The sequence below is a fragment of the Vicia villosa genome, linkage group LG4 (assembly GCF_029867415.1).
Source record: "Vicia villosa cultivar HV-30 ecotype Madison, WI linkage group LG4, Vvil1.0, whole genome shotgun sequence".
Lineage (NCBI taxonomy): Eukaryota > Viridiplantae > Streptophyta > Magnoliopsida > Fabales > Fabaceae > Vicia > Vicia villosa.
Window position 1 is genome coordinate 181,338,280 of NC_081183.1, and position 19,139 is coordinate 181,357,418.

The 19,139-nt window shown below is 33.1% G+C and overlaps 1 protein-coding gene across 1 annotated transcript; it reads left to right on the forward strand.

Annotated features, from left to right (window-relative positions):
- The first annotated feature begins 288 nt into the window (after positions 1 to 288).
- On the forward strand, positions 289 to 1,565 carry LOC131600459 (gibberellin 3-beta-dioxygenase 1-like). The gene is made up of 2 exons (XM_058872618.1): positions 289 to 783; positions 887 to 1,565. Exons 1-2 carry the CDS (start codon positions 302 to 304, stop codon positions 1,443 to 1,445), a joined length of 1,041 nt encoding a protein of 346 aa, XP_058728601.1. The 5' UTR covers positions 289 to 301; the 3' UTR covers positions 1,446 to 1,565.
- The last annotated feature ends 17,574 nt before the right edge of the window (positions 1,566 to 19,139 follow it).

Consider the following 19,139-nt stretch of genomic DNA (forward strand, 5'->3'; position numbering starts at 1 on the left):
TCAGGACCATGTATCCTACCAAGTCATACTGTTATTTTTAAGTTACTGAGATGACATGGCAGAATGATATATTCTCATTGGATGACAGTGTAAAACTTTTTTACACTGTCAGTGCACCACCATTAAACCCTATATATATATATATATATATATATATATATATATATATATATATATATATATATATATATATATATATATATATATATATATATATATATATATATATATATATATATATATATATATATATAGCTAACTCTCTAGCTTCCATAGCTTAATTTATATTTCACCTTAGAGAATGGCTACTACTTTTTCTGAAGCATATAGAGATCACCCTCTTCACCTTCATCATATTATCCCACTAGACTTTTCTTCATTTAGAACTTTACCTGATTCACATGCATGGCCTCAATCTAATGATGATAATGATCATCATTTAACATCCAATGGATTGTGCATACCCATCATTGATCTCAATGATCCTAATGCAATGGAACAAATAGGCCTTGCATGTGAGAAGTGGGGTGCCTTCCAATTGAAGAACCATGGCATACCCTTCAATTTAATTGAAAAGGTTCATGAAGAAGCAAAGAGACTCTTTTCTCTTCCTTATGAAGAGAAAATTAAGGCTCTTAGATCAGCCGGCGGCGCCACCGGATACGGTAGAGCTCGAATATCACCGTTCTTCCCTAAGTTTATGTGGCATGAAGGTTTCACAATCATGGGGTCACCTTCTAATGATGTCAAGAAGATCTGGCCTAATGACTACAAATATTTTTGGTAAGTATAAATGTTAATTTCAACATCATGCACTTTCATGCAACGTGGACAATTATAAAGAAACATGATTTGATATAATATTCTTGTTTTTTTTTGTGTGTAGTGACATAATGGAAGACTATCAAAAACAAATGAAGACACTTGCAGAGAAAATAACAAACATAATATTCAACATCTTAGGAGTTTCCAAAGAACAAAACAAATGGGTTGGTTCAAACAACCATTGTGGAGCACTTCAACTAAACTTCTATCCATGTTGTCCAGATCCAAAAAAGGCTATGGGACTGGCTCCACATACAGACACATCACTCTTCACAATCCTCCATCAAAGTCAAACAAGTGGACTTCAGATATTCAAAGAAGGTGTAGGATATGTTACTGTGGACCCTCATCCAAATACATTAGTTGTTAACACTGGTGACATTCTTCATATACTGTCGAATTCAAGGTTTCGACGTTCTCTTCATCGTGCTATTGTGAATGATGTTAAGGAAAGATATTCTGTGGCTTATTTTTATGGACCTCCGGTTGATTATTTGGTTTCTCCTTTGGTTGTTGATGGTTCTTTGCCACAGTTTCGTTCTTTGACTGTTAAGGATTATATTGGGATTAAGGCCAAGAATTTAGGAGGGGCTTTGTCTTTGATTAGTTACATTACTTGATCAGGATGGCTAATGTAAATATTTCTTTGCTATTTTGTAACAAAAATAAATCTTCTTTGTGTTTGCATTAATACATTCTTGGAAAGGACCCGTGCGATCACGCAAGTCTCGCACTGTAGTTAAAAAATCATGAATAAATATAATATAGGAATGTATTATACTTTATTATAAATAATAAAAAAAAATATAATTAGTATTATGTATAACAATATTTATTTTTAGTAGGAAAAATAAATTAAATAATTAAATTATCATCTACTAATGCGGCACAGGTCGCACAATATTTTTGTAAATAATAAATAAATATAGTATATTGATGGTAAAGAAATTTATATAAAAAAAAATACACAAATTAAGTAGTTTTGGCACGCTGCAAATTTATTTTTTATTAAAAAATAAATGAAATATTTAAGTTGTCATCTACCTATGCGTTTAAACAGGTCGCGCAATATATATATATATATATATATATATATATATATATATATATATATATATATATATATATATATATATATATATATATATATATATATATATATATATATATATATATATATATATATATATATATATATATATATATATATATATATATATATATATATTGATGGTTAAATAATAAATAGATTAATTTATTCATCTTTTACATAAATATGAAATTTGTTTTTGGTAGTAAAAATAAATGAAATAATTAAATAGTCATTTATCCGCGCGTTCGCACGAGTCGCACATTGTGTCATTATAAATAGTAAATAAATATGGTATACTGATAGTTAAGAAATATATATATATATATATATATATATATATATATATATATATATATATATATATATATATATATATATATATATATATATATATATATATATATATATAGGGGACGACTCAAGTGAGAACACTTGGTTATTATGAGAAATGAGAACAATGAATCACGACCATTAAATTTTGATTTTGTTGATTTTAATGGACTAGATTGATTTCTCTTTCTATGTTGATTTAAAATAAATATTAAGGATCATAGAAAGAGAAACCAATCCAGTCCATTAAAATCAACAAAATCAAAATTTACTGGTCGTGATTCATTGTTCTCATTTCTCATAATAACCAAGTGTTCTCACTTGAGTCGTCCCCATATATATATATATATATATATATATATATATATATATATATATATATATATATATATATATATATATATATATATATAGATTAATTGATTAATTACATAGAAAAATATTTCCAAAAATATGTAGATTAAATTATCAATTAAAGTCATTAGATTAATGAAAATCAAGGGTTAAGATTTGGAGTAAGTCTTTACCACTTACTCTTGGAGTAAATATATCACTCCTCATATATAAATTAAGTAGTTTCGGCCCGTTGAAATGTATATTTTAGTGAAAAAATTAAAGGAAATAATTAATTAGTCATTTGTCTATGCGTTCGAACAGGCCGCACAATTTCGTATAAATAGTAAATAAATATAATTGTTATTTATTTTTTTTCTTAAATATGAAATTTATAAAAAATTATATTAAACAAAATAAAATTTAAAAATGAAGTAGTCTCGACCCATCGAAAATATTATATATTTTTTTACTGATTTATGATTCTTGTATTTTATTTTATAAGTTATTTGTTTGATATATTTTGATTTTATATTATAGACAAATTGAAATAAATATTTGAAAGAAATTAAAGTTTTTAATTTTTGATATAAATTTTATATTATGTATATATTGTTAACTTGATAAATATTAAAATTTATATTATTATTATTACTATTATTATTATTATTATTATTATTATTATTATTAATCAAATACACAATAATACTATATAGTGACATAAGCACAAAGTAAATAAAATGAATCTTTAATTTCTCTAAACATTTCTTTTAACCAAAAACAATAAATACATTCATAGATACTCCCTCCGTCCCAAAATATAAGAGAAAAAAATGCATTTTTCTTGTCCCAAAATATAAGAGAAAAATTCATCTTTCATTTCTTTCAAGATAAAATTAAATGCAAATTGCATTTAACTTACATTCTCTCTCATCATTTCCATAACCAACAACCAATTAGAATTTTTTTAAAATTTTTCAAAACACTTTATTTCAAAAAAATCATAAGTCAAATGATTGTGTTATTACTTTTCTTAATAAGCGTGATTTTGTTTTTTTCTCTTATAATTTGGGACGGAGGGAGTAGTTCCTTAAAAAGAATATAAATTTTAGGACAAATTGATTAAAAACGTGTTTGGCATAGACATATTTAAAATTAAACGGATGTTATTTTTCAACTAAATATACAAAAAAAAATGATTTTTTAAAAGAATTAATGATGAGGATGTAAACTTTATTTTCGGTGAAAATTTTAGGTGAGAAAATCCTCATCAGACACCTACTTTACGCCATGTTGTTGATATTTAATTAATGATTCAAATTACAACTACTGACTGAATTAAATGATATTTATTTTAAAATCTTGGAATGCAGATAGAGGTATGCGTTGGGAACACGTAGAGATGATATATGTTTTCTATATCTCAAATTTCTATGCTAAATGATATTATTAAATGGTATTTAATGATTAAAATATTCTAAATTTCTATGCTAAATGATATTATTAAATGATATTTAAAGTATTAAATGGTATTCTAAATTTTATTAGTAATCAAAGTTAATGATCGAAGTTAAATATAATAATCATGTGAGAATATTCAAAATTAATTATATAATCCGTATAGAATTACTTAAGATGGTGATGAAATATAGGGTTTATAACTTTTAAATGGAACCCGAAACCAATACAACTTCAGAAATTGATAGAACCGAAAGGATTGATTTCCAAATCGTATTGAGATTTTGGAACAATGTTGATTCGCAAAATTGAAAAGGAAGTCATTCATCGAATTTAAATCCATATATGAAATATGTAATACAAATCCATTTGCAAAGACGGAGGATTTGATAGAGAAGGATATCCGTGAAAATGAAAAATTGGAGAGAAAAATTAAGGGAAACAAATTGAAACAAATTGATTCTTAAATATATAAAACAAATGATATAACTTTTGATTTGCAAATTTATTCCAGTTTAGGGAAAGAGAGAAAAAGAAGGATGGAGTTTGGAAAGCGGAAAAGATGGTTGAAAGAAAGGTATTTCTAGGGTTTATTAAAAAGATGAAAGGTCACAAACTCTCTGCAATACATTCTGCAATACACTATTTTGTTTCAATGAAAAGGTTTTGTGGGAAGAATGAGTTTAGGTTGAAGAAAATATTGAATGTTGTTGAGGAGTGGATGAGGGATGCATCATGCAGTTAGTATATGATTGAAGAGGCAGACGAAATTCAATGAGGGGAATGGAAAAAGGTTTGTAGAATTGAAATAATGCAGACTTCACTTGCCTCAAGATCTTCATGAGCCAATCCAAATTCATCGATGCATTGTTTCAAGGAAATAGAAAATAAATCTGATATATGAATGGTTGCAAAGTTGGAATATCAATGGTATAATTTATTTTTAAATTTTCTAATGATTAATTAACGGAAATGACAATTAGGGGCATGAATTAAGGCTTTTAAAATGGTATATTGTTTTCTTATATTATTAATAGATATCACTGCGGAGCCTTATAAAAAAAGAAAAAAGTAGTGGTAAACTACTTAATACCGAACTCATGAGATTAATTCTATCTTCAAATGACAAATGAGAACCTTTTAACAAGAGCATTCCTATCTTCAAATGACAAGTGATGAACCTTTCAACAAGAGATATCCTATCTTCAAATGACACGTAATGAGCCTTTCAACAAGATAATTTCATCTGGAAAGAATCCATTAACAAAATTCAAGTCTCATATTTTTGACCTCTAAATCGATTACAATAAAAAATTTCACCTTTATGTTACTCTTACACGAATGAGGGACTATGTAAAAGTCCGATCTTATGATTGGTCTCAATAAAATATTTCATTCATGTGTGGCTAATGCTTGGGTGATTATGCACTATTAGGTTTATCTAGGACATGTTCTGTACGGACCAGATGAACCACAAATCTTTCTGAGGCAACCAGATCTATCCTGGCCAACCACCAGAAAGTGGTCTCACTTCTTCTAGAATCTTCCTGGTATTTATAGATCATCATCCTAATTGTACCAAAATATCTCAATCGTGAAATGTATCCAACAAAGTTCCGCAAATGGCGACAAGCAAATAGCTAGTTCAATATATATATATATATATATATATATATATATATATATATATATATATATATATATATATATATATATATATATATATATATATATATATATATATATATATATATATATATATATTCTACTAAAATACTAATTTGGTAACCTCCTTTAAGCTAGCTAAGTTAGGTCGCAAATGTAAGGAATTATATTTGTTTTTTTCCTTTGGATATTAGTGTACTTTGTGGGATTTCCAGATGCCTCACTACTACAAATAACGCTTGTAACGTCGGTTGCGAAATGCGTTTAACCTCGGCTACCCGGCGAGGTAACGAAGGGCGTCATGAAAAGTTAGCACTTAATACCTCGGTGTTTTAAACACCGAGGTTAAAGTGTTAAAAGGTCATGGGTTCGATCCTAAAAAACTGCATATTTTTATTTTCTAAATTTTGTTGCGTGCGTCATAAACCTTTCAATTTTATTTAAAATTTGAGGCAATAAGTTATTCTTTTACCTCGGTTTTATGTGAGATAACCGAGGGGTTTAATCTCTATTTTTTTGTGCTATATTTGTACCATTTTCACTGGCGTGTATTTTTTTTTGCCTGATCATTTTCAATGGCCTGCATCATATCATTATAAATCTATTAACCTGCATGTATCATTTTGGTATATATCATATCATTTTAAATAAAATGTACAAATTTACATGTTATCATCATCATGACATAATACACACATTTGACATTTACATATTTGCACATAAAAAATGACAAAACCTCTGTTCATATACAAATTAAAATTACAGCAACCAAAAAAAAAACTATTGTTGTTGTAGAGATTGATAAGAAGATAAGAATACATTGGCCCAACGTGATTGATTGTCATCAATTTCTCTTTCGAGTATGGTGTTGGATTGCTAAGCTCCTATAATTAGAACAAAATTTAAAGTATGATTAGCTAAAAAAAACAATATTAACTTATGAGTACATATGTGTGTACATATGAATTAAACTAATACCTTATTCTTCATCCATCCATTTGTAATGCATCTGGAGACAATATGGAGCATAAATCTCATGACATAGTATCCACAAGAATAACTATTGGGTTGTTTTCTCTACTACAAATAATTTTGATTTATTTATGTCACATTAATACACACAAATGATATAATGTCAAAAACACAAGTAATATACTTACTTTTGGTTTGATATATCGTGACTTTTGACCAATAAGATTCCTTTTGTGCGCGTTAAATTCCTCCATCGCTTTACACATGTCGGTTAAAATTAAACTTGAATAAAAACTATTCAATTATAAAGTTAAATACGAGTATTGAAAATAATACCACTTACCCATTTAAAGCGTTAACACTACTACAAAACACGTAAACAACAACGACATGGTCACCACGGTTCTTCACTACATCGTGGTGACATCTCTAAAATAAGGCGCTACCATATTATTTTTATTTTTTGATTAAAAATTAATTGTATATAACAATGGTTGAGCAGCCAACATTGGTAAAACCATAAAGCTTTCATGGGATCGAACCTCAGCACCATCATATATATTATTCCTTTAATGTTAAGGCGCATCTTTTCTTTTTTATTTTTTTATATAAAAACTTAAAGGGATATGACTACGGTTGATACGTTCCACCGTTGTGATATATTTATAATAAATAAACACTTATCAATACGGTTGGTAAATAACCGTTGTGAAATAATTTACCCGTATATAAGCAAATTAACTCACACTTATTGATAATAGCGTCATTTCCTTCATAGTGAAACCCTAGCACCCATTTTTTTCTTCTTCTTTGTTATTAGCCGTGAATCTTGTGCTTCATATGTTAAGGTATTTTTCTTCTTATATCTTATTGTTAGATAGTTCCCCATTATCTCATTTTTTGCATGTTGTTTTTGTTGACTAATTGTTCTCATTTTTTCAGATTCCTCTTCACTAGCTTAACAAAGACCATACTTTGGTTATGGTACTTATTCTTTATGTAACTATGGAAAAAAGTACAAGAAGCACGAAGCTATGATGGAAACTTCATCCACCTTGTACTTCTTCTTCATTGCTTCACAAATAAGATGTTTTTCATACTCTGTTGACAAATAAGTTTGCGTTTTCACATGTTGATGACTTTCATGGTTATTGTAGGAGGACTCAACAAGAACAACACATTTTAGTTAATAAAGAAACAACAGCGGCAACAAACTTCATCTAGTTTGAGATACAATAAGAAGAGATATAAGAAGTATGAAGTTGTTGTGTAAGCTTCTTCCTCCTTATATTTATTTTTCATTGCTTCACAAACTAGATAAACTTCAGAATTGATTCTCCAGGGTCCCTTTAAATCTTCAAGGGAGTACCTCATCCCCTTCAATGAGGTAATAACCAAGGTAATCCCACCAAACCAGAAAATGTTCTTAGCACCATTTCGGAATAGGATCAAGACGGGACATTTCAACGAATTCCTTTCCTAGAGGACACCGGCGTCCTTGGCTAAAATAGTGACTCGGGAAGAAGGTTACATAAAGGGTGAAGAAATCAATTTTGAAAGGAAGGTCCAAGATACGAAAAAGCACACTTCTAATACTGGAAACTCACAATAGTCACGAAGGAATCAACATATGTTGCACCCTAAAATTTGCCCTCTTCATTTGTGTTATAAGTTATGGAAGAAGTTTATTTCGTCATTCAAAAATCAATAAAAGTAATAAAGAGTTTCCTTTGTTTCAAGACAATTTGGTGCAAAAGTTTGTTTACGGTGCAAGTGCAAAATTCATAACTTCCGATTGGAAAGTCGTATGGCCTTTATTCTTGTGAAGCCCAGACTGTTTTGATGTTCTCTATATCTTTTATGTTCGGACCGGGAGCCAATTCATTGAGGAAGATGTCCGAAAGTGCAAATTACTTGAGATTTGAATTTATCGTTCCACTGTCTTTCGTATATTTGAAAATTCATAACTTCTGATCGGAATACTGTTTTGAAGTGAGCCATATGCCAAAGGTTCCATATTGAGGTCTATTACAGTTCTTGTGTTGGGGTAGACAATTGTTTCTTTGAGGAAGGTCCCCAAATTCGCAATTTACTTGAAGTTTTATAATGAAAAAATATGTTGAATTGTTGTCTTCTGGACGATAAAAAATTCAAAACTCTCACACCATTATCTGATTGGGCTGAAATTTTAACAGGAGTTCAGTCTCGATGTCCACTACATTTCGTATGTTGGGACCTAAGGCCAAATATGCACAAGAAATTCCAGAATATTGCAAAAGCATTGTGATTTTTCAGCCAAAAGACATTTGCGGGCACGACACGACAAGATTCAAAATTGTATAACTTCCTCAATTTTTATCCGATTGAGCCCATTCCGGCGACATTCTCTCTGAAATTTCGTTGGCTTCAATTTATCATTAGACCTCGAGTTGGGATTTAAATCTGAAGGTCGAGGTTCATCGCGTTCTTTGAGCGGTACGCACGGAAATTATGCACTGACTGGTTTTCTGCCTCAGATGACCGGATGAATTTCTCGCTATTCAAACGTGCACAACTTCTTCACCATTTATCGGATTGAGTCCGTTCTCACGACAACGGTTTACAAATTTCGTCATCTTCAATTTGACGGTGGTCTCATTTCCGACTTTCATGTTGAATCGTTTTTCCTCGAAAATTATTCTTAAAAGGCGTTTAGGAGGGAAATTTAGTTTTCAAAATTTCAACTCAATATAAATATATTTTCCCTATTCATTTTTATCATGAACCACTTTTCATTCTCTCTCCTCACAAACACTTAGGCTATGTTTGGGAGTTTGGAGGGGAGGAGAGGGGAAGGCTTCCAAAAACAAAATTTTAAAAAAATGTAGAAAAATATTTGACATTTTTTGAAAAAAGGATTTTGTTTAGAATGATAAAAGAGTCATTGTCATTACTAAATTTTTAATTTTCAAAATAATATAACAACCTAAAAGATATTTAGAAAATTTATGTAAGCCCTTCAAAACCCTCCTTCAATACAATTTTTGAGTTGCCCATTTTATGGGGTTTTTGGTGTTATGAATAAACTCAAACCCTCCAAAACCCTCCTACCCAAAATCTTTTTATCCTTTTCATCCAATTCTTCCTGTTTTTCAAAACCCTCCCCTCCCTTTCCCTCCAAACTCCCAAACATAGCCTTAAAGTTTCCTCTCTCTATTTCTCTTGGATCAAAACTCATTTTTCCCATGAACATCTCAACAACTTCATCACTTTTCTTCAAGAACAAAATATTCAAAATCAAAAATCTCTTTGAATCTCCTTCCTCTTTCCGATTCCAGCACCGCATACGATCTTCCTCCAATCACCACCCCCACGCGACGTGCCTTCGCCTACTCCCGCAGCGAAACCGAGCTCCGACCACCGTGTCTTGCCGCAGTTTTCGCTCCCGTCGTCCTTTCTTCATCCCGCGGCCGACGATCTCCTTGCCTCTCTCTTGCGATTCTGACGCCCTACCTCTCTTCGACTTTGCACATTGTATCATTCTTTTGCTTACGGTAATCCTCGATTCATGAAATTATGGTTGATGCTTGTGGATTCATTTGCTTATTGATGATAATTTGGAGTTTAACTGTATCACTAATGCTGGAAATTAATGCTTGTTATTATTGTTGATAAATTGATTATGAAGATTGGTACATCAATTTTTGAGATTGTTGTTTTTGATGTGTTCATGATGTCATACCCCAATTTTTGACCCTAAGATCATACATCAATTGCATTCAATCACCAATCAAGAGCACCATTGTGAAGCTTTATCTTTGATACTGTGATTATCTCTGAGGGGAATTATCGAGCATTTATAGCTTTTTTATTTGTTTATACTAACCAAAAATCAAAAATATATGTTGTCTCTTTTGTTTATATTTTACAGGTAAAAGATCGGGCAAAAATCAAAACAGTGCAAGAAAACAATTTTTGAAAATTTTGAAGGTGGAAATCGATTTACCCCTGTGGGAAATCGATTTCCTGTGCGCAAAATTCAAAACAATATTAGAGGGAAGCTTGACATCATTTTGGCACCTTTTTTTTTATTTGATCATTTATCAATTTTCCACCTCATCAAAATTAACTCATTCATTAAACCCTCTTTAACCCCATTTTACCACTTTTTACCATTTAATTGCCACTTTAATCACCAATTAAACACAAGTTAATCACCAAACACAAAAAGACCAATTTGCCACTACTCTTGCTCCAACTCTATAAATAGAGCCCTCTACTCTCTCATTTCTCAAGCTTGGAGAGCCAAAAAATTGCTTGCAAATTCATTTCTCACCCTTTCCAAAACCCTCACCCAAAGTTCATTTTCATAAGATTAGTAAGGTTCACATTGAATCTTGCTAATTTTGAACTAAGCCTCCTACATTTCACTCTTTTCTTTGATTGTTCATCTCCATACTTGAAGGATCTACACTTTGTGCTTGTTCTTGAAGCTACTTCAACACTTTAATTCAAGAATTGGTAAATTTCTCAATTCTAAGATGTAGATCTTTGTTGCTTGTGTTCAATGCATCTTTGATGCTATATTGGTGCTATTTGATGGTGATTTGATGGAAAATTCGTGCTCCCATGGATATGTGATCATAAGGTGTTTGTATGTTTGCCTAAATCAAGTTTCAAAGTTCATAATGCTGTTTTTTTGAAAACTGTGCGCAGGAAATCGATTTCCTACAGAGGGAAATCGATTTCCACTCTGTTTTTTGCGCCCAGAACTGAACTCTGCACTCAGGAAATCGATTTCCTACAGAGGTAAATCGATTTCCAGTAAGGCAGAATGTTTTTTTTTTGCCTTTTTTATGCTTGTTTTGGCTTCCTACTTCCTCCACTTCATTAATATCATTGGATCTAGGATGTTGATAGGTTTGAAATGACCTAATCCATAATATTAGATGAATGATATTAATGATAGTGTGAGTTGATTATCTTTTGTGAATTTTATTCTTCTTCCTCCATTTCATTAATATCATTGGATCTAGGATGTTGATAGGTTTGAAAGAACCAAATCCATAATATTAGATGAATGATATTAATGATAGTGTGAGTTGATTATCTTTATGTATTTTATCTTCTTCTTCTCCTTTTTTCTTTTGATCGATGAAAGTCTTAATACTTTGAGAATTCTTATGGATTCTTAGTGAAGACTAGATCGTTACCTATTTTCTTTTCGTGCGGTATTGCTTTCGGAAGGCGATCTACATATCGTTCTTCTCGCATACATTAACACATAAAGTTTTGACCGGCCTCGTTGTAGGGTGATTTCTACATAAATCACTTGGCGATCTGCTTAACATAGCGCAATATTTCGTGTCCCGAATAAAAAGATCCAATATGGAAGAGAATTGTATGCGGTTGATTTAAGACTTGTGGAGGTTTTTATCGTGTAGTCGCTATGATTTTATCAAGCTTCTGATAAACCCCATTGAATTTAAATCTGAGTACATCATTCACTCACCATAGATCTTCCTACTAACTTTGATAACATACTTGACAAGTTTCAAGATGGTTATCTTTAACACTTAACAACTAACTTTAATTTCCGCACCTTTACTATACCGCTCTTTATATTACCGCTCTTTACATTTCTCGCTTTATCGCTTTACTTTATCATTTCATCATATTTACTTTCCGTCATTTTCTCTTTGTCCACTTGGACATATGTTTATGCTTCTGTTATTTTTCTTTTGTCCACTTGGACCATACTTTATTTTTCGCTAAAACACTAATAAATAACCAAAATCTAAAAAATACATAAGGTTCTCTTTGGACTATCTGTCACTATCCCTAGCCCTTTGGAGATTCGGACTTATGGACCTTGTACCTCTGGACTCATTCTATTACTATCCTGTGATTGTTTTGTCTGTCTGGCATTGTTCTGTTGTATGTTTATGTGTGCAGGTATTTCCTTGAAAGCCCTTGATGGTTAATTCCAAGGCATTGAGATAAGGATTTTACCCGAAAACAACCGTTACTCTGCCCGATTTTCGTCAGAATCTTAATATGCTTAATGAAAAATGGTGCTAAGACAATAAGTTCATCTGGATCCCCAAGTGTTAATGTGTTGGTATTGATAAATCCAAAGGATGGGAAAACTACCTTGGCTCTTAATGTCAAGTGTTGGCTTCTTATTCGGTTAGACCGTTTCTTTCCTTAGCTTTTATTTTATGCATTAGGTTAGCCTCTTCATCTCCTCCCATTCTTAAATTTTCAAAATCTTCTCCCTTTTTCCAAAATATTCTTATGTTTGCAATCTTTTCAAAACCTTTTTTCTTAAAAATATCTTTCGCTCTTAGTGGCTTTTCTTCAAAAGTTTAGACACCGTTAATTGTCGAAACGAGTGGTTATACCCCACGATTTTGAAATTGATTGATAATAACGAGATCTTTTCCGCGTGAGAGAGCTAGTGGCATACTCGTTGATTTTATCCGAGTTGGCTCCCTTCTTTCATTTGCGATGCAAAGAACTTTTTTGTTCTCATGCTCAAGATCAATGGCTAAGTATTTCTCTCTAACGACAACAAAGTGTTTATCCGTTTTAAAAAAACGTTTTTCCCAAAAGCGGAACTACATTAGCTCTGACTTCTCCATTGCACCGAGGAGGTATGTAGGCCCAAAGCTAAACGCTTTGCCGAGCTTATTTTTGAAAATAAAACAAACCCTTTTTTAGCACACACACACAGATTTTCAAAAAGGTTCCCGTGGAGTACCACGGATATGAGGGGTGCTTTAAACCTTCCCCTCATATAATCAACACCCGAACCTGAGTTCTCTTTCTTGTTTTAAAAACAAAACTTTGGGTTTTACGTTCTTTTCCCTTTTCCTTTGAAAAAATAAAGCGCGGTGGCGATTTCAAACGAAATATTGATTCGAGTCAATCCCATGGCTTCGATATCAGATTTTCCCCGCTACACATGACAATGTTGTTGTTGAAATTTTGCACTCTGAGTGTTTGTAAAAATGATTTAATTATTTTGATGATGATAACATTGTTGTTGTTGTGTATTTGAATTATTGTTAATGCTGGAAATTAATTGGAATTGTTGGTATGAGTTTTTGCTTGAAGCTAATTCATAAAAAATGATGATAAATGTCAAATTCTTTGAATTGTTCATGAGCTATAATTGTTGGTGTCTAATTGTTGAAAATGGAGAATAATTGTTATTGTTGATATGAATTTGTTTGATAATCTTGAATTTGCTAAATAATAATTGAGGTTGTTGTTAATTGATGCAAATACATGTGTTGTTGTTAGTGAGAATTGAGATGAATTTGTTGATGGTTGATTCTTGAATTTCGATGAATAATACTTGTTGTGAATGGATAATGATAACTAGAACTGACTTGGTGATAATGTGCATGTTCATATTTGGTGACAATGATTTGAAAATTGTTTATGAGCACCTGATTGAATATTATTGTTGTTGATGATTTAAGGAGCTTAGTGACAGTTGAAGTTGATGTTAACTAGTGATGATAATTGTTGAGTATTGCTAAGTCTTGATAACATTTGAAGATGAGTGGTGTTGTTTCATGAGTTGAGTTCTGTAAAAGCCTTGAAATATATCAGTGTTGTTGCTTTGATTATTGATGATTATAATGTTGCTTGAAGTAAATGCATAATTGTTGCCTAATTGTTGTAGACAAATGATAACCAATGTTGATAGGTGTTCATAAATGTTGTGTAATTTCTTGGTTTTATGAGTAATGTTTTTGTGTCGCTTAACTTGAAAATTTCTCAACTTCTTAACCGTGATGAGTTTTTGCGAATGCAATTAATGTAACTTGATTATGTTAATAATTTCGGAGCCATTGGTGAACTTTTTAGCCGATTTTGGACAACTTTTTCTACTGCTTTGCTACTGTCAAGCGACAAAATTGGCCAAAAAGTCCCACTTCTGGACGGAATTAATTCATACCGAGTACGTTTTTGAGTCTGTTGTCATGTTTACTTTCAACCATGTGATTTTCGTTCCATTCTGAGTCGGTAATTTTTTACGCTTATTTTCGATTTCGCGTTTTTTAGTCCGGTTGGCATGAATTTTATGCTTTGAGTTTTGCTTGACTTGTATTCATATTTTCTTGGTTGATTGTATGCTAATTCCTTTAAGTGTGTTTGATTCTAACTTAATCCATGCTTATTTTTTGATTTATCATTTTCATTTTCCGTTTTGTGTGCATTTGGTTGGATAGTCCGTATGCGTTACCGTTGTGCGTCATTGTTGCGTCATACACAATTTTGCGCTTCCATTGCGCATTTTGCATTTCTTTTTCCACCATTTGTTTCTGTTTTGCTTCATAATGCAATTGTGCAACTTCGGTTGCGTTCTTTTGTTTCTAATGATGTGTGCTAGTTTGTGCAAGGGACATTGAGTGAGATTTTCGATCGACGCGCTTTGCTTTGTGTTCCGCTTTATTTGCAGGACACGACGATATTCTCTTTATTCTGATTCTATCGTCTCACCCGCTGAGACGTGGCATATATACTTGCTTGTTGCATGTGCGTATTGTGACTTCTTTTGCAAGTGTATTACTCGGACATGTTGTCGTACACTCCATTTCTTACACGCAATTTACTTTTGCGTTGTCAATGCGCTTTGTTAATGCTATTCCATCTACCGGATATCTGACGCTTTTTATTGCTTGTTGCTAGCTTGCACGCGGAACCCTGGGTTTCTTTGCTATTTGCTGTTATTTGTGGATTATTATCTGTTCGATATTGTTCCTTGTTACCCTTTTACTCTTTTTCCGCATCATCTTTTTCCATGAGAAGTAGTCTAGGCATTCATTTTCCATATGTTAGCTGGAAGTCCTCACTAGGAGGCCATGCTTGTGTTTATTTATTTTTGTGCTTGCAGCAGGGTGTCAATGGTGCAATAAGACCTCAAGTAGGCAACACCGTTAAGTCCTCCTTGGTAGGCAAGCGGAAAGGGTTCGCAATTGACCCCCGCCCCATTTCGTCGATTCTGTTCAGTTAGCACGCATTACACACTGTTACTTTTGAACCGTCCCCCCGATCTTGTTATCGAGTCGAGTCTGAGACCTAACTAAGGAAAATGGAAGGGTCTTGTAGTCGGATCCCCATGTTTTGTCTAGCTCGCGTCGCCCAACGTTGATGCTTCGTGTACGCATACACGATTTTTACTTTCCCCTTTTTTCCGTCATTTACCTAGTGACATGATACCACGGTATAGACACCCATATCCATCACAGTAGCTTTATTTGCCTCGGCCATTTTGACCATGTTTGCTAAAAGCTTCACGTTATATTTTCTTTTCCCTTGTCCCTAGGTTACTACTTCGGTAGTTGTTTGCTTCTCGAGCCGCGCTCGATTGTATGATATTGCTTGTTTTTGCTTCTTCCCTAGTAGGTTGCTAGACTTAGCGTAGTTCCCTTTTGCATGCTAACATTAGGTAGATTTTTCTTCGCATTAGGATTCCTTTTCATGCATGTTAAAAACACAAACCAAACTCTTTCTTTCTTTTGCCTTCATGGCGTTTAAGGGCACATTATTTCCTTCCTATCTCCCATGCATAAGTCTCCAAAGGTCAAGCTGCTTATAGGATGCGAATGTAAGTGTTCAACTAAAAAACACAAAACAAACATAAACTAGTTAGCCGAGCTACGATAACTCTGATTCCTCAAAAAGTATACGTAGGCAGCAAGATAGGGCCTGTGCGAGTACAACTCTTAATTTTCCCTACATTTTGCATGCATCCTAGTTTAGCTTTAGACATAGATTCTTTACACACCCATAGATTTGACAACAAGCGTGGATCCCATCGAGTACGATGGACGTGAGGGGTTCTAACACCTTCCCCTCGCGTAACCACCTTCCTTACATGTTTCTCTGGTTCACTTCGACTGTGCTTATCCTTCCCCTAAGTTTATTATGTGTTTCCTTTCTCTCTCCTGGGATAAATAGACACGGATGGGGACTCTTTTCTTGCGCCACTTTCGTGTTTGTGCTTGTATGAAAATCCCAGGAGCGACAACACACATCACTCAAAAGAGACGGGACAATGTTCAAGAAAATCGGAAAACCCTTCGAGAACTTCAAACCTCTGAACACTCTCAAAGAATATATATGGCGATAAGTCCACCACATGCATAATATCCCATAACCTTCAGCTCCAAAGGCATGTGTCACGGGGCCTGAGTCCAATAGTTGGTGTAAGTTCCATAAAGTTAAGGGAAACCATATTGAGGACTTCTATCAAATCAAGAAGGAGATATGGAGCCTGATCAAGTTGGCCACTTGAAAATTTATCAAAGGAGACTCTGCTCGAGATCCACAGGAACCTAACTCTTAGGGGCGAGATGCCTCTGGGAGTAAAGGATCCAATAAAGGAATAACCAAGAAAAGGAGGCGACGACATAGCTCCTATCCATACTCTTAATTCCAGTTCTTGAGGATTCGATGGTGGCGAAAGACTTGTTCCACTCGTAGAATACATGCATGCTATATCCTAACCATAGAGGGCTTGCCAACTAGCTCTGATTTGGGTGAGTAAGGCGCTCCGGAAGTTGAGATAGCCTTTTCCGAGAAGGACGATGTAGGCATCAACCCACATAACGATGATCCCATGGTAATCGTCTTAAGATGTGATGATTGGGAGCTAAAGAGGGTTTTGTTTGATCAAGAGATCTCTGAGGGCTTCCTATAGTGGGATGCATTTTAGATTTGTTTCATGGATTTAGATTTCCTCATGCTCTTCCAAGGATCGTTGGTGGGATTTTCGGGTGAACAAGTACAAGTGAAAGGTTATATATCAATGAAGACTACCTTTGGAGTAGAAGAAAAATCCAGTAATATAATGGTAATTTATTTTTCATTTATGCACCTTTTTCATATAACATGATCATATGGAGGCCCATCTTTAACCAGCTAGAGGTCGTCTTATCTACATTGTATCTGTGTATGAAGTAATCTTTCCCAGATGGGAGAGTCGTGGTTATTCAAGGAGATTGGGAGATTTCCAGGAAATGCTACGTAGAGAGCTTGGAACTGAAGAAGGTTAGAAGAGTGGCTATGAACGTTATTAGTATGAAGTTGGAGGACAGGCCACTAAAGATAGCTCGCATGAATAAGGACATGACCACTCCATACCAGGTAGATACAAAGGACACGGGAAAGCATATCTTGTCAAATGACGATGATTGTTAGGGTGTCGGGCCTTGTTTCATTTAGTTTAGTTTACTTCTGTTTACTATTTTGTCTCATTCATGTTGTTTGTAAGGATAATTTGGTAACATTGTGTTGTTTGTGAGGAGCACTTTTCCTTGTGTCTACAACATGGTACAAGGGTTTTTAATAAGGCCCCTCACTTTATTTTAAAAATTTGGATTATTGTTACATTATCTGCAGGGAATTGAGGAGCGAAAAGATCTTATCGAGATTAATCCACGTGGTGATCATATTTACTGGATCCTTACACAGGAATATTCGACGCGGGCTATTAAACATACTAGATACTTATTCATGTATTGTTGCCTCAATTTGAGGCTATTAAACATGTTAGATCCTCATACAAGAATCCTTGCTTCCCCTCGAGGCGATTGAAACATGTTAGATCCTCATACAGGAGTTTTTGTCGTCCCTCGAGGAGATTATACCTGTTGGATCCTAATAGATGAATCCTTGTCGCCCCTTAGGGCGATTATACATGTTGAATCCTCATTCAGGGATCCTTGCCGCCCTTGGAGAGATATTAGTATCCCAATGTGAAATAACAGTTACAGCCAAGCTACGAAGTAATCCACAAAGATTACGAGCAATCCAAGTTTTCACGAAAGAGCTAAACACTTTGAAATAGATTTCTACACTGTTAGAGAAAAGCAAATAGTAGGAATCATGAAATTTCTACCAGTCAAATCCAAAGATCAATTGGTTGATTTTTTTCGCAAAGCCTTTGCATCCTCAACTATTTCAAACTCTCTTATTCAAGTTGAAGATGGTTGACATATACCAACCTTTAACTTGGGGGGATAATAAAACATGAAGATACAATAACTTGAGACTTATAGGAAATTGAAATTTTGTTATAATTTGATTAGAGAGTTGGTTAAGTTTGCTACTTTCTAGTCAAATAACTATCTAGTGCAAGTCAACACCATTGCTCAATTAACCTTCCTTAATACTATCAAAAAAATATGCATTTTATTTTCGATAGTTCTAAACATAAGAAATTCACATTTAAGCGTATATTTGATTTGAAACAATTATGAGATGGATGATTTATTCAAAGTTTGTTGTAAAGTGTTTGAGTGGAAGAAAAACGGTAAAAAGACATGTATTGATTTGTGAAGAGAGTTGACAAATATAAAATAAGTATATAAGATATTCCTTATAATATCAAAGTGTACATTGTGTACATCTCATAGACAATCATATACAGGAGATGGAGTTTAAGTGAAAGAATGAAAGGGAG